This window comes from Sturnus vulgaris, chromosome 16 (genome assembly GCF_052056855.1).
Source record: "Sturnus vulgaris isolate bStuVul1 chromosome 16, bStuVul1.hap1, whole genome shotgun sequence".
Lineage (NCBI taxonomy): Eukaryota > Metazoa > Chordata > Aves > Passeriformes > Sturnidae > Sturnus > Sturnus vulgaris.
This window is the reverse complement of record NC_142258.1, coordinates 5764333-5780161: the sequence shown is the minus strand read 5'-3', so window position 1 is coordinate 5780161 and position 15829 is coordinate 5764333. Positions and strand designations below refer to the sequence as shown.

At 44.5% G+C, this 15829-nt stretch overlaps 1 protein-coding gene across 3 annotated transcripts in view; it reads right to left on the bottom strand.

Moving 5' to 3' along the window:
* Positions 1-5629: 5629 nt before the first annotated feature.
* The window catches only part of PRKAR1B (protein kinase cAMP-dependent type I regulatory subunit beta), a 94549-nt gene continuing 84349 nt past the window's right edge, over positions 5630-15829 (bottom strand). For all 3 annotated transcript variants that reach the window (XM_088174356.1, XM_014869816.2, XM_014869827.2), the window contains exons 10-11: positions 8558-8639; positions 5630-8137 (exon numbers count right to left, since the gene is read on the bottom strand). In XM_088174356.1, coding sequence (XP_088030482.1) covers positions 7965-8137; positions 8558-8639 — 255 coding nt within the window. In that variant the 3' untranslated portion in view covers positions 5630-7964. The remainder of the gene's footprint in view (positions 8138-8557; positions 8640-15829) is intronic.

Genomic DNA, 15829 nt, shown 5'->3' with positions numbered 1-15829 from the left:
GGGTGCTCACAGTATTGCTTGCATTGCAGGAGAGCCATAAATTTCCCCTTCTGCCTTAGAGAATGGGACAGCTGCAGTGACTGAATTTAAGGTGAGATGAGTGTCAGGCTCTTCTATCCCATTTCCTTGCTGCAGCTTTTGAACTGTATTGCCCGGGGATAAACTGATCTTTGATGAGGCACCTGCACGGTGTCTGCACAGAAGTCATCCTTTCTGAATTTATTCTGTTTTATTTCACTCCCTCCTAAGATCTACAGGAGGTGCCTTTACCTAGCATGTTCCTGGGTTAATAAGGAAAGCATCCCATATCCTTTACTCCCAACTCACCTTTGTTCACAGGGGAGTTGCAGCTCAGGGTGGAAAAAGATTTTAGATATTCAGTGTACTTCACAGAAGGTCTCTGGGTGATGTGGGCATCCATGGGACAGGTGTGTTTCCTCTGAGCTGTAAGGTCCAGGCTTGGACCTCTAATGGCCCAGTGAGTGAAGGGCAAAGCCTGGGCAGCAGAGACCTCCTCCAACCAACCGAGCTGCAAGGTTGTCTGGGGTGCTCAGCTAACATATGGCAGAGATATGTGAAGAGTGATGAAATCCCATTCTGTGGCTTTCACCAACATTCAGAGGTTGGAGAATCTCTCTGAACCCTTGTTCCTGATGTGGGGACGCTCACACAGAGGTGGCTTCATGCATACAAGGTGATGGTTTCAGCATGGGTGAGTCCTGAACTCTCTGCATCTTGTGTCTCCAGGACATAGGCAGGAGTCGGGCAGGGAACAGCCCTGCTGGGAGAAAAGGGAGCTCAAACAAGGCACCCTGTCAGTATGAGGCCACTTTATTTCCCATTTGCCCACCACACCTGGGAGTGGCCAGAGGGCAGATGGGGTTGCCTGTGGCTCCCTACTCACCACTGGTTTAAATCCCATCTTCTGCCCCCTTGCACTGGGAAGGTTGGGCACCTCCTGCCTGCAGCCTGCTCCTCCATCCAGGCTTGAGCAGTGGCTGCAACCCAGCTCTGCTTCTGGAGATTGAGACCTGGAACCTCCCCAGGGAAACCTGGGAAAGGCAAAACACACCTTGTGTCCCCGCATTAACAGCAACACCAGCAGGACTGTGGCTTCCAGTCTGGGAGGGGACCTGGCCCATCACCTGTGCTACCCTCTGGCAAACACATCAGCCTTTGGTGTGGGACAGCCACTTTTCTCCCCTTTCACACATCCCCAGTGCCGGTAGATCATTTCAGTGTGGGTCCCTCTGAATAATACATTCATCCACAGTCCTTCCCCCACCCGGTCCTCAGCAAGGCCTTCACGAGTTGAATACGGTGGCTCGGCTCCAGCACACACAGCTGCCATCACTGCTGCAATTCTTTTGCCTTGAGAAAAAGCATATACAATTTAATATGCTCCTGGCACAACAGCTTTTCTGTAGCAGAGGAGGCGGGTTTGTTTATGGCTATTTTGATAGGGCAGCTTTCATCCGGACACAGGTTCTGCTGCATCTCCCCGCCCACACAAGGGCGCCTTTGTTGGGCTGGTTCTTGTGTTCCTCTGCCCATTTTGGTACCTTCTTCTGCTCCCTGCAAACCCCAGGTTTAAAAAGCCCTCCTTGCTGGTCATGTTATTCTTTAAAAGCTAGATCCTGGGCTAAAAGCCAGACATGCAAAGCAATGGGAGAGGGTGTGATGCTTTACGGGATATGTGTCAAGGATATGAACCATCCTGTCATCTCATGGGAATTTGGCCCATGGAGCAGAGCTCGTGGTGCTTGTGGTGGCTGTTAGCAGTGACTTACAGGCTTTCCAGGCTGGGGAGCAGCTCTGTTGCTTTCTCAGACACCTTCCATCTCGCCAAGAGCCATATGAACATGCACAGGAGCACAATTCCTTCTTTCAAGGGCCAAGACAGGGCTTTTCCATCCCTTCAGGAGCTGGCACTGAGAGATGCAGATTCCCTTCCGGCAGCAATTTCCAGAGTCACCCTTACGCAAGTTGAACTGTGAACAGTGACACATCTCCCTGCTCTGCACTCCCACAGCACCTCAGCTCCCCAGGCAGGGTGGGGTGTGGAAGAGATGCACCTCGGGGCTGGGAAGCCTCAATCAAACAACCCAGAGTCTGCAAACCCAGCCAACTCCTTCTATCTGGCAAGCAGCTTGAGCTGCCCCTGGTTAATAAGGAGAAACAATCTCTTGTGTTTTTCAGCTGCTGAGTCTGTTCCCTCTCTCTTCCACAGTGGAAATAAATGGTGGGAGGGTTTAGCCAGCACTAATTCATTGCCACATTCAATCTGAAGCTGCTGCAACTTTGTGCTTGGCCCACAAACACAACGGAGAAAATGAAACCGGATAGAAAATACAACGGATCATCCGATCATCGTAAGCACATGGGAACGAAACAGAGTCACTCTGTAGTGCACATGAATTCTACACATGTGCAGGAATGCAAAGCAGCTATTGTACCCCCACTTTGCAGATCCATTTCACTGCTCTCCCAGTTTATCTGGAAAATACATACTGCATGGTACTGTACGTCGTATTTCACTGCTATGCACCATGATGCCTTCTAATGGAACAATCGCCATGCTTGTAGTCTAAGGGCAATACAAAAGTGCTTTCAAATAATAACAATACATTTTCTGTATAAAGAGGATAGGGAGTAGCCATTTCCCAGAAAGGCTTGATTTCCCTGGAGCCAGCAGTATGAACATCCAGAGCGCCAGTAACAGCAGGCAGTGGTGAGAAATTCCCTACCTCATCATCAGTCTATACATCCTGTTTCCAACTGCCAGCTCTGGGAAGAGTGGAGGCTGTCAGCACCCACTGAGGGTAAGGTGAATGCACCCAGTGAGTCTTGGCAGCACGAGGCTCCATTTATCCCATCAGGGCTTGGGTGGGGGGCACTTTTTTGGCAAAACAACTCTCTCGGCTTTGAACCAAAGCTGTGAGCAGAGGAGCAGTGTTCTCACAGCCCAGCTCCCAGAGATCACACAGCAGCACAGCATCTGCCAATTCATTCAGCACTGCTGGCCCATGCAGCAACATGGCACGCCACTGTTCCACGTTTGGAGGCAGTTTATACTGGAATAGGAGCAGTCTTCTTGGGTAAAATGATTATTTTTTTCCTCTGTTAAGATCTCACGCCTTTTTAAAGGGAACCCTGCACACTTCAAATTGCTGGAGCACAAGAGCATGGGAAGTATGCTGCAGCTGGTCTGGGCTGTGGAGGCTCTCTATGATACTTGTGCAGAGAGTGACTTGAAAACAAGAATTAAAGCACAGCTAGGGAGGGTCTGGCACACTTCAGAAGGGAAAAGTTACCCTTGTGCATCTGAGATAGGAGTCAGAGCAACCCAAGGAGACGTTCATGCTTTGCTTTCCTTGCCCAGGCAAAGTGCAGCGTCTTTTCTGAAAACTCAATCCAGATTTTAAGACATCAGAAGAATCACTCTGGTATTGGAGCCTGATCAAGCACAAAAAACATCCTCAGCCTTCAGAAAAATACCAGATGGCTGCAGATGCCAGCTCCTTCGGCCAGGCAGTGTTTTGAGAGAAAAGGCCAGCTTGTTGTGAGAGCTCTGCATCCCAGATACAACTCTGCTGAGCAGCAAAGAGCCACAGAGAAATCCCTAGAGAAGGAGGAGCATCCAAGCCAATGTATTCCCGTAACATCAGATTTTCAAGGCTACATCTGCTCATATCCAAATATGCTCTCTTTCTCCAGAGGGAAGAGGGACCTACAGAAGGGACTGGCTGGAAATGCTCTTACGAGTTTCTGAGCAGTCGTGTGCACTTGAAGCTCCAGTCAGAGTTGCCAAATCATTGGAAGCAAGTTTAAAAAACATGCCTGGCAATATAAGAGGGGATAATTTGGTCTCTACATAGTGAACTGGTCTTTGGAATATCAACTGTGAGACTTTAAGCTGGTTGGTTCTCAATCATTTACTTTTTGAGGAGTCGATCATGGTGTTGCTGCTGCACAGGATAATATCCTTTTGCCCTACAGAAATGGGCACAAAGAAAACCACTTCTCCCATAAATAGGGCAGTGAAAGGATTTATGCACCATTTAAGACTTAAAACTGAATGGGATGCACACATCTTGTGAAACTTTCACAACAGGAGAAATGTCACCCTTTGTGTGGTGACTCCACTCCCGAAGACCACTGACTGCAAGAAAAGCAGCCCAGCAGCCAATAACCAGCTGGGGTGACTTGGTTCTCCAGCAGCTCTTGTTTCCCACCAACACCTGAACAGGTAACATGGTGTCAGACTGTGTTTGCTTGATGATCAAGGAAGGTTTCACAGGGTTCATGTGCCTCAACGACTTTAGCACCACTTTAGTGCCATGAAGCACTGGGAGTGCCTGAGCCAGCCAGAGTAATGTGATACACACACCAAAGCCTGGTCAGCCACATGGCCTTGTAAAAATCTGAGGTGCAATTAGGTTCTATTAAAAAAAAAAAAGATTTTCTTTTGTCTCAGGAGTCCTGAAATGGTTGCAATGCAATTAAAACCAACCAAAAAAGGAATGACAATGAGGAGTGGTGAGATGGTCTTTTCTGGGGAGCGTGGGCTGGTAATGTCCTTCTGGAAGGACCTCAGAGAGAGTGGTCACTTTTGATTACTGCATAATGTGAGTAATTCTCTGGAAAGACCAGTCCTTCCCTCCTGAATCATAGCAAAGGGGGGAAAAATAACACACTCCAAAAACGGAAACTGGACAGCCCTTGGATGTCGGGAGCCGCCCAAGATTTCTGTGCAGGGGCTACCACAGAGAAGCTGCAAGGAGTGAGCCACTGGCCCTGCCCTCTGCCCTGGGTGACAGCTCCAGCTCTGGAGCCAAGCTTGGACTGTAACACACCTACTGAAATGGCCACCCAGGGCTCTGGTAGGTGGGGTGACACTAACAGCACATGGAACGCCTCGTCACCCAGAAGCCACACTCTCCACTTCTTCAACCCGTGCCTGCACCTTGATGCATGAGGTGCAGCTGGTTCCTTTGGAGGCTCTGCCTTCTCTGAGAAGTTTGTCCCCAGTTTAGCTCCTGGCCAGCCCATGGTATGAACACAAGTTAGGGCAGCAGCACAGTACATCCCTGGTGCCAAAAACAGACCTGTGCTTCAGTCCCAGGGCAGCCATGCTTCTAAAAATCCATTTGCAGCCAAAAGTTGACAGGAATGACTGGGACAGATACTCAGTGTGGTTGGGACCATGGGCTTTGTCTGTGACACTGGGGGAAAAGGAGTGGCACTGGTATTTGAGAATGAAAGAGCCTGTTCTTCCCCAGGTGTACCCCCTGGCCGTATGACAGGCTCAGCATCAGTCCTGAGGGTTTCACAGCTGGCACCTGGACAACAACAGGAAGGTCCCAGAGACACCTTGGACCCGTATTTCTTTATATAGACATATATGGTTACATTTAAACAGATGATTATTTTTTGTTCGTGCTAATCCTCCACAAAACCAGTTTGGTTTCCATTACTATATATAGCACTGGGAATCTTGGTCTATTTTTTGTCCCTTTGCATCTGATTATTTTCAGTAGAGCTAAAAGTTTTGATGATATGCAGATTTTAACTGGAACGTGACATCTACTCACACAGACTTCCATTAGCAATAAACCCACAATGGCCATTTATAACGTAGAAGAATTTTATTCATACCATAATCCTGTCCCATCATCCACTGCAAATATTACAATTATCTTCAAAATGTCACTGAATATCATTTTGTTCCACTTAAAGCACAGGAATCCTGGTGTTAGACAGTTACATTTCTCTTGAGATTGCTTATAACAGAACCATAATTCAAACGTATTTTCCATGAGCTGTAAAGGTTTAAAGCAAAGAATCTGCAGTGTGTCTGTGTGCTTGAGTAACTTCTAAACAGTGAGGCTAATACTTGGTATTTAACAAGAGATGTGTCCTGCATATTATGCTAAACATTCACAATTTTTTTACCAACACAACCAAAATGCAACAGATAAAAGAACATACTTGAATGACTGGTGACATTTAAAAAATATTTCTTTTAAAAATTGCACAAGAAAATACAAAAACAGTGCAGCAAATAACCAAATGCGTATACATTGACCTATCTATATAGAATGGGGGTCTGCCTATATAAATGTATGTGATAAAAATTGCAAGGTTGGAAACTGTGAATAGTCATATTTAATAACACGTGCACGAAGCATAACATAATCATAATAAATAGCAGCAACGAATACACACTAACAGGACCACTGAAATTATGCTAAAATAAATTAAGCACCTTTAAGTGATGAGAAGAGCCTGAAGCTGAGAAGCTTTTTAGCTCTGTGAGAGCCACTGAGGGCAGCTACTGGAATATTGGGCCCTTTGTGGCAGTCAACAGGAAAGTGTCCAATTAGTATTTAATTCCAAAGAAGAAAGAATTGTGTGTCAGTAGGACTCAGCCATTTAGCCAAGTTCAGCTACACCTCTAGTTTCAAAAGGGAGATTGGTGCTGCATTTCACTGCTTAACCTTTGGCATGTCAAAGGTACAGAAAGTTTGTATTTACTCAGAAGAATGTTATTGTAAAGAAGAAATGGAGTTTTGGCCCAGCTGAAGAGCAGGCAGTGCTGTTTAGGGTGGCTGAGATGCAGAGCTTTGCTGCTGCTGGCAATGACTAGTTTACCTGCAAATAATAATCCAAATGATCCCATCCTTGAGGGCTGTGCAGGTCCCCAGCCTTGAGAGATCTGCAGAAAGCTCCATTCAGGAGGAGCCCCATGTGTAGGCAGGGCAGCAATTACTGCCAGCAAGGCTGTGAGGCCCCTGGAGGGACCTGGGCTCCAGGATCCTGGTGCTCTTTGTTACACAATACCTGTCTTTTGGAGGAGAAGCAGCATTTTGAAGCACTTATTTGGCTTTCAGAAAATTTTAAAAAATTCTAAAATTTAGTCATATACTAGAAGAAAGGCATTTGAATTTAATTAAGTGGACATTAAAAACAAGCTGCTGTATTTGTCCCTGAAGTGCACCTGGCACCATCTCTTCAGCATTTCATGTAATGTTCAGAGAAGTGGCTGAGGACATTCTGCTGAGTTTTGAAGCCAACTTAATTCAGCAGAGAAGCCCCCACTGGACTTCTAAGGACTCTAATGTAAACCCTCATTTTAAAAAAGCTGAGGACAAATAACTTAGGTCCTAAAGGCTCCATTTGAATTCTTACAAAACACTGTCCCTTGACCTCTTCACCCAGAAGACTGGAGCAGGCTGTTTGCCTGAGTATATCCTACAAAGCAGACCCAAAAGGGTTTGTGACACGGAGGAATATGGCCCCTATATCTAAGCCACAAACAAAACCACTCAGAAGCTTTAATTCTCCCTGGCTTGCTGGAATGATCAAAACCTTCCTCCAACCTTCCCCCTTAAACTGCATCTCATCAATGACACTGCCACTCACTCCATGGGATTTCAGAACCCCCCAGCCTGTAAGCAGTGAAAAGTCTTTTAGAAGTGAGAGGCAGAGAGATATCATGGAATCACAGACTGGTTTGGGTTGGAAAGGACCTGAAAGGCTTCCAAGCCCCTGCCATGGGCAGGGACACCGTTCACATCACTTCATCAAAGAACCTTGACAAAAGGTGAGTAAGACCAGCTTTAAAGATAATAAAGAAAACAGAAATTCATATGTCTTTTAAATAGTTGAACCCAGTTTTAGGCAATATGAACCAACAATAGGTAAAAATCTTATCTGCAAGCCAAGAGCCCAAAAGAGCCCCAATCTTCCCCAAAGCTAGTCTTATCCAAACAGTTACCCTTCCACTTCCATGATACACGAGATTTGAGCTGACATCCACTAGGTAACATAAACAGAAAAAAATACACATAAAATGCACACTTCTTTTTTTTTTTTTTTTTTCTTCATAAAGCTAGGGAGCTGCACAGAGCAAACTTTAAGTGCACAAGGTCACATGAAGGCAGCTTTCCAGAGGAATCATTTTAGACAGTGAGCGAAATGAAGCTGTTGTATCTCTGAATGTTTCTCTTGAGGATCTCGGAGCAGGGGCCGAGCACTCTCTCGAAGCGGGGCCGGTCCAGCTTCACACACTTGAGGGGTCCCCGTGCCACCACCGTGGCTGCCCGGGGCCTGTTGAGCAGCAAGGCTATCTCACCTGCAAACAGACACAGCACACTGTCACACACCCTCCTCTCCTTCAGACGGTGCATGTTCCACCATGCCTTGCTCTGCTTGTAGAACATCTCCCTTTATATATCTCCTGATAGACACTTTACATAATTCTGTTGACAGTACAAATGCATTACACATGCATAATGCATGTGTGTAAAATGCTTTGGAAAACAAATGCTTTCAGACTGTTTTGCTGATTCTGGTCTGATCTGTGTGCTGTCAGCTGCACTGGTACAAACCAAGGGATGGATTCAGCTTCCCTGAAATCTCTGAGCATCGCTGAGAGCAGCGGCTGACCTGTGCATAACCCCTCTCATGTAAGAGTGGAACACTAATTAAGACAATAAGCACTTGACCCAGACGTGCCTGTCTTTCTGAACCATGCTTAGCTGAATTTTCTTACCGAAATAATCTGATGGACCAAGTCTTCCAACTTCGACATACTCCTCATTGTCAGACCTGCGCTGCAGGACGGAGGCTGTGCCCTGGGAAGAGAAAGGCAGGGACTCAGCTGGCTTTGCTCAAACCTGCTCTGATTTAAAAAGTACCCAGGCCTGAGTATTTCCTTTTGCATATCACACTCCTTCCTGATATGTGAATGAAAGGAATTAAAAGATTAAAAAAATAAGCCCGTTAAATGCTTTCTCTGTTATGAATTGTTTGGATGCAGACATATTCGGCTCATAAAGAAGACAGGAACAGGACAGAACCCAAGAACTCCTATTTAACTAAAGTTCATCTTGTTTTAGTGTAAATGCATGTTTTAATATAATTTTAAAATATGTTCTGTGTGGATGCAGAACCGTAGAGAGAGACATACAGAAAAGATTTACATTAAAAGAAATGAAAAAGAAAATTCCCAGTCACAATACTGGAACATGGTTTTTGTAAGATGCAACTAGAGCTTATTCCTTGGTAAAAGGAGTTTTTAATGCTTGTTGTAACAAAGGGTGATTTTTTTTAGGGGCTTTGCCCGCTTTTGGCCTACAGTGATCTGGACACCTGCAAGTCAGTCTCTGGAGAGATGGAATGTGCCTTTTCTCCCCTACCCTTAATAACTGCTGTACCTGACACGTGCTAATACATGTCAAAACTCAGTTACAATCTATTTAAACCTTCAAAGAGTTTTACATGCAGAAATATTCTGACCTGGAGGAAATCTTAAATTATTGTGGCATAAAGCTTTTGTAGAGGAACAGAGAAGGTATCTGCTTTTCTGGAAAAAAATTACAGTAATATATGAGAATATCTTCTGAGTCCAAACCAAAAGCATAAGGAAAGGCCAAATGTTAACATATTTTGATTTTAACTGAAAAAAATTCACCTCCCTCCAGTGCAGAGCATTCAGTGAACATTCACTGGCTGCAAATATCCTGCAGCCTCCTTCCACCAAAATAAACTTGTGCACCCCCAGTAGGTAAATTTTATTTCTTCTTGACAGAAGAAATAAAATCTGTCAATAATTTCTTCTGTAATTTCTTCTGGTTATTTTATTTCTTTTCTGTCTTCCAGAAAAAAATCCTTTTCCTTGATATAACTAAATTGTTCCACCAACACTGCAGTTTTCCAAGATCTTCCAGTAAATCTGCAAGGCCATGAAAATGCAGAGATAGTGTGATGAGCGTTGTTATTCACACTTGCTGCAGCTTTCAGAACAGACCCACATTCACAGGCAGCATTCTCAGAAATACCCCACACAGGGAATAATAATGCCTGCATCGATCCTTCTCTTGCCAAACTTTGGATCAGGTGCAGCTCAGTAAATTGAAGCTGTTCTGATTGCCTGTACAGTGTAAATGGATTCAACTTCGGAGTCACTTCCAGCCCCTGTCCTCCTTTCATCTCCATCTGGAGCCTGGCAAAAACTGAACCCCTTGACCCAAATAGCTGCCTGCAATCCATGTCTCCAGCTCCTTTCCCAAAACTAATTTTTAAAAAAAATCTTCTATTACAAATGTTTTATTATATTAAAAAAAATAGTCTCTGAAGTAATCATAGTGACCACCCAGGTCAAATGAAGAAAGGACTCAATTCCCCACTGCTCACCTTCAGCACATTGCTATAAAGGTAATCACAATATCAAGCAATATTGCTTTCATCTCCCCGAGTGTCAGCTCTTATTGTGGCTAATATTTTTCTGACAGAGTCCATGTGATATAGGACTCCAATAAGTCAGCCTTCTGAAGCAATTTCTTCCACTGTTCCACTACAGTCAGCCTTTTTAATCCAAGAAACACCATATCTGCTGGAGGAGGACAGATGTGTCTGGCCTCCACAATAAACACTTGGCTTGGCAGGATAAAGCAATGCATATTCCAGATCCATATTTTTTCCACTCTTGTTTTAACAGTCACATAGGCTTTTCCCGTTGCCCAGTGAGAGCAGGTCTGTCTCAGAGCAAAACAAGCTTCCTGAAGGCCTGACAGCAAGCACCCAGATGTCAGCTCTGATTACACTGCCTGGCCCCTCGTTGCACCAGCCACCAGCTCCACAAGTACATCCTGGAACATTGTCAGAGTGACCTTCACGGGAAGGCTGTCCACCCCGGGAAACAAAGAAGATGTTTTTTATAATTGCCTGTCTGTATCACCTTCACTTTGTGTGTTCTTATCTCTGGAATCAGCACTATTCTGACTGTACTAGAGGAGCAGTCCAATTGTAGGCAAATAGTGTAAATGGGGCAAGAATAATACAGAAATAAAATAATAAAGAACAAAATTTATTTATTTATTTATTACAGAATAAAATACTACAGAAGAAGTCCTTCATTACCCATATAGCTGATAAAGTTGTCATGAATTCTGTTTTGACCCCTACCCTTGCCCTCCTCCCAAGTTTTGGGGCTGTTTGAAATTTTATTTTACTTGGCACATCCTTCTGATAGAGTTTTTGATTTTTATGTCCTTCTTGTGCTTTAGGATTCCCCACCTCCCACAAATGATAGGACTGAATAAATCCTCTGGGCCCTGTCCCAGGAGGAAAGGGCATTATCCAACAAGGGTTCAGGAGCTTATCACTCTCACTCCCAAATGCATTTTGTCTCTGTGGGAAAGACTTCTCCTTAAATGACACACAAAACTTGGCAAGATGAATCTCTGAAACAAGCTGCATGATCCTAGATTTGCAGGATCAGGCTGCTTAGTGCTGCTCAACTTAAAATACTGCCTTGTACACTGATACCCATTTCAGCCTCCTACACCACCAAGCAAACCCTACAGAGCACGAGCTCGAAGGCTGTCGAGAAGGTTGACACCATTTAATAAATCAGCCCTTTGTGATGATATTAAACTGAAGGCAGACAGGCATGTCTTTCTGCTAGCAGACACTTGGGAGTGAAATTATGGTCTTTGGGGGCTCCAGGAATATTCTCTTTCAGTCACTGGGGAGTGCCTGTATTCCCAGAAACTGATAGCATTAACCTCCTCTCCTCTCCTCCGAGTAAATACGAGCATCCTGTTGCAAAAACAACAAGAGTAGGAGTTCCCAAAGCACGGTGCCATCAGCACCTCTCTGCCATCCTCACCCCACACACCTGCCTGCTCCCTCTGGCACTGCTCCAGAGCACTGCTGGGAGTGTTTATTCAACTCCTTCAAAATGCTTCAACAGTTTGTTTTGCAGAAATTTATGCCTTAGATATGGCACCATGATTTAAGATATAAAAAATAAATTAAGGTTTATAATCCATGAGCCTCCATCCTCTCCAAACTAATGAGATTTTGATAGATGTTTCACTTTTAAACTCTCAGATCCTACAGATAGATGAGGGAGACATTCTGGAGTGTGGCCCATCTGGGTCAACACTGGGATTCCCAGGCCTTATCCTGCAGGTACTTACAAGCACTAATTGCTTCAGGAGCCCTGTTCTTATATTTAAGCCTGAATCCTATAGCCAGCAGTTGGCCTAAAGAGCCTGGCTACAACAGGCAAGTATGATTCATGGTGCTAAAAACTGAAATCCTGTATTTTTTTCCTCTATTCCAGCTCAGTGATCAGATGGGATCACTCCCAGGCAGCACGAGGCAAAATGTGGTAGCCTGTGTCACCCCTGGGTGGGAAAGGCAATGCAGGATGGGCTTCACCAGGGGCAGGGGGTGGGATGGGAAACCCTGCACTGTTTTAGAAATTTTTTGGTTTAAAAGTCAGTCATACTGATTGGTTTTGTTGGTCTAACCACCCATTTTAAAGATATAGCCATCAATAAAAGATACAGTGAGGCTCCATCTGGGATAAAGGATAATTATTAAAAAGAAGACGTTACTAAAATTATAAGAAAATAACTTCAATTTTCATAGTCAGGAAGTTGCTAGTTTATATTTCCAGATTTATTTCATTTTTTTTTTTTATTTACTGCTTTTTCTAAAAAACGATGGTTTTTCCCCATGGCCTCGAAATGTGACATTTTTATCCTAGTTTTGAGCTTAGAAAGTTTTTCTATTCTATTTTATTTTCCTCTTCACAACCCAGCACAAAGGGCAGTGCAGTGTATGGAATTAGAGATGGAAAGGTCAGGCTGATCATCTGTGATTGCCATTAACTGCATCAATGGCAGCTCTGAACATACCTTTGCTCTTTCTCACTTGGTTAACCCACACACTCCATAATTCACACGTTCAAAAGATAAGTTTCCCCTCACTCCACAGCCACACAAACCCTCATTAATGTGTTGCTATTAAATCTTAGCACAGTTCTACAATAGGAGAAGGAAGGGGCACAAAATGCTTCTGCTCCCACGGCGCAGCAGAGGGACTGGATGGAGCTGCAGCAGGTCTGAAATGAATTAAAAGATCTGTCACACAGTATGATTCTGGGAGGATTTCATTTAATTGCAGGCAAGACAAGGTTTGTGGAAGTAATATATTTTATTAGATCAACAAGCAGAGCTACAGAAAGCAAAGAGAGCTCTCGGGCACATGTCTGTCTTCAGGCTGCCTATTTACCCAGGTATATCTAATAAAATCCCCCATTCACCTGTCTACAAACATTGTCTGGGCCATGTTCTTATACTACAACACCTACAACCATATTAAGGTGCATCTGATTTAATCATATCTGCTTCCCAGAGCATCTCCAAATCATTAACTTAATTTAAGGAGAGCCAAAAGCCCAAAGCACTACAAATTTCCTGGAAATTCCTGGGAGTTGGAACTAGTTGATATTTAAGGTCACTTGCAAGCCAAACCATTCTGTGATTCTATGAAATTGCCTGATTGCCTGCTGAATCTGGGAGACCTGTCAGCCAATGTTTCACCCTCCACTTCAGAAAAGGGTCACAAAAATCAGTTCAATTGTCTAATGTGAAACCTCGAGCAAATTTGGTCCAGTTTGGGAAACTCTCCCTTCTTGGCTATCCTTCCTGATGAGCCAGTTGTGGTGGTGGAACAGAGCTGCCAGAGCAGCCCCAGGTTTGCACTGGCTGGAAAAGTGGTGGCTGTTTGCCTTGCTTATCTCGAGCAAGTCAGTTCTTTTCTGCATCCATTAGAATTCACTACAAATACAGCACAAGGCAATGCCCAGGGTAATGAGCTGCTGAGAGCTTTTGAGAACAAATATGCAACATTTTACACATCCAGCTTTTTTAATTTGGTTGCGACTCAGTACATTTGGAATTGCACTGATTTCATGGGATTTTTTAGGAAGCCAGCATGTTGGGAATGGGGTTAGGATTAATAATGCAAGGTCAAAGGAGTTCTAAAGGCAATGTTAGAGTAACAAGCTCTGCACCCTGATACCCATCCAGTCTCCTGAAGAGAGCAGTGCTGCCAAAAGCACCTTTACACTGTCAGTGATCATCACTACATTAACAATATTACATTCATCTTATCAGCCATCGTTCTCAACAGCATATCAAATTTTAGCAGAGATGGAAAGCACCTGTCACTGCCCAGCTGGCAGAGGTCCTGGACATCATCTCTACAGCCATGACTGATATCAAACAACCTGCAGGTTCCTGTGTGTTTTGTATCACACCTGCATCAAACTGCCCTACATATGCCTACATTCCCAGCTCTTTGCTATTCAGACATGTTTATATTAGTTTGGGACTATGGGTTTAGGAATAACACCCAGACCTGGGAGAGGAACAAAGCTGTCTAGAGCAGTCACCAAAATAGCCACAAACATTAAGGTACTTTTAAAGACGACAATCAATCATAAGCCAAGCGTAGCTTAAAACAGCAGAAAGAACTAAGCCACAGGGCATTTCCTAGGGATATACAGGAGGCCAGGGTTAAGGCCCAGACATGACTACACCCAGCCCATCATTAATCACCAGGAAATGCCTTTGTCTTGATCGTTCAGTATTTAAAATCATAGATGTCTGACACGGGAAGACCTTTTCAGTCGTTTTGTTCATCCTCCTGTTGCACTACCTCAGACAATCTTTCCCTTCAGTGTTTCTTTGATACTGCCTGCATTAAACCTGTGCTGTACCTATGTATTCCTCTTGAAGTAAAAGAAATGCTGTTATTAAATGGAAGAAGTCAAGATTCAGACAGAGAGCAGTAAACACAGTGAAATGTCAAAAGAAATGGTACCAACTGCAATTTGCTTTGAGCATGGAGACCTCTGCAATACTCAGGTGAAATAAAGTGGGCTTTGCAAAAAGAAGAAAAAATGGGATTTCTTGGTTTGTTAAGCCTTTGCTGTTGAAAGACTTTACAGGAGCAACACTTTAAGATTTATAGCATATATTGACTTCAAATTGTTGCCCTTGAGCCACAGTGGCAGAGCTACCACCAGGCTAGACCACACAGGTGTCCAGTAGAGGCATATCCACATGCTGGGGGACTCATGACTTCACCATCATCACCATCATCATCATCCCCCATGGTCAGACAGAGGGACACGACAGCCCCAATGCCACAGAGGTGCCACACTTCTTCAAACCACCAGTTGCCAGCTGGGACTGGGAAGCCTGGGAGCAAGGGAATGGTGGCAGAGGAATAAGGATACCAGCTCTGAGCCACGGGAGGAGCCCCTTGCCTGGGGTGTGATCCTCCTTGGCTAGCTGTCCTGGCTCCATGCCCAGAAAGCTGGAGAGCCATTGCACCACAGCCCTTGGGGTTCTTCTGCATTTTTACCTTTACTCCCTTCTGGGATTTTGGTCATCCCTCCCATTGCACATTCAGTCACCTGTTGCAGGGTGACAAGAAGCAGAGCTACTCAGTAAAGGTGGGCTCAGATGTTGGTTTTAATGAATCATCTCAGGGATACTTGGCCTTGACTAATCAGTAGCTTCTGTGGGAAAACAACTGAATTAATATTCATCCCAGTGCCAGATTTTAAAGACCGTCTGTGCCAAGCACTGTGGATTATTGGCAACAAGGCCCTGTTTTCCTCCCTCAGACATGTCAGTGTACAAAGCAATAAAAGTCACAAAGGGAAAAAAATGTTGCATTTTAGAGATTCTTTCTTTCTACAAAGCTAGCCATTATCTCGACTCTCTCTGAAGCCAGGAAACGTCCACTGAGTCAACATAAAAGTGACTTTATAATGGGTTATTCATCAACTGTTCATATTTGTGACTGACCTGACAGGGCTCATCTCCTGTAAGCAGAGAGCTACCACCTACAGCCAGGGCAGGGGTGAATGCATGGGAGAGAAAACACGAAAACAGTGCTGAACCTCCCTCACCCTGCCTGCAGAATCCTTTCTGGTGAAAATCGTTTTTAGCTG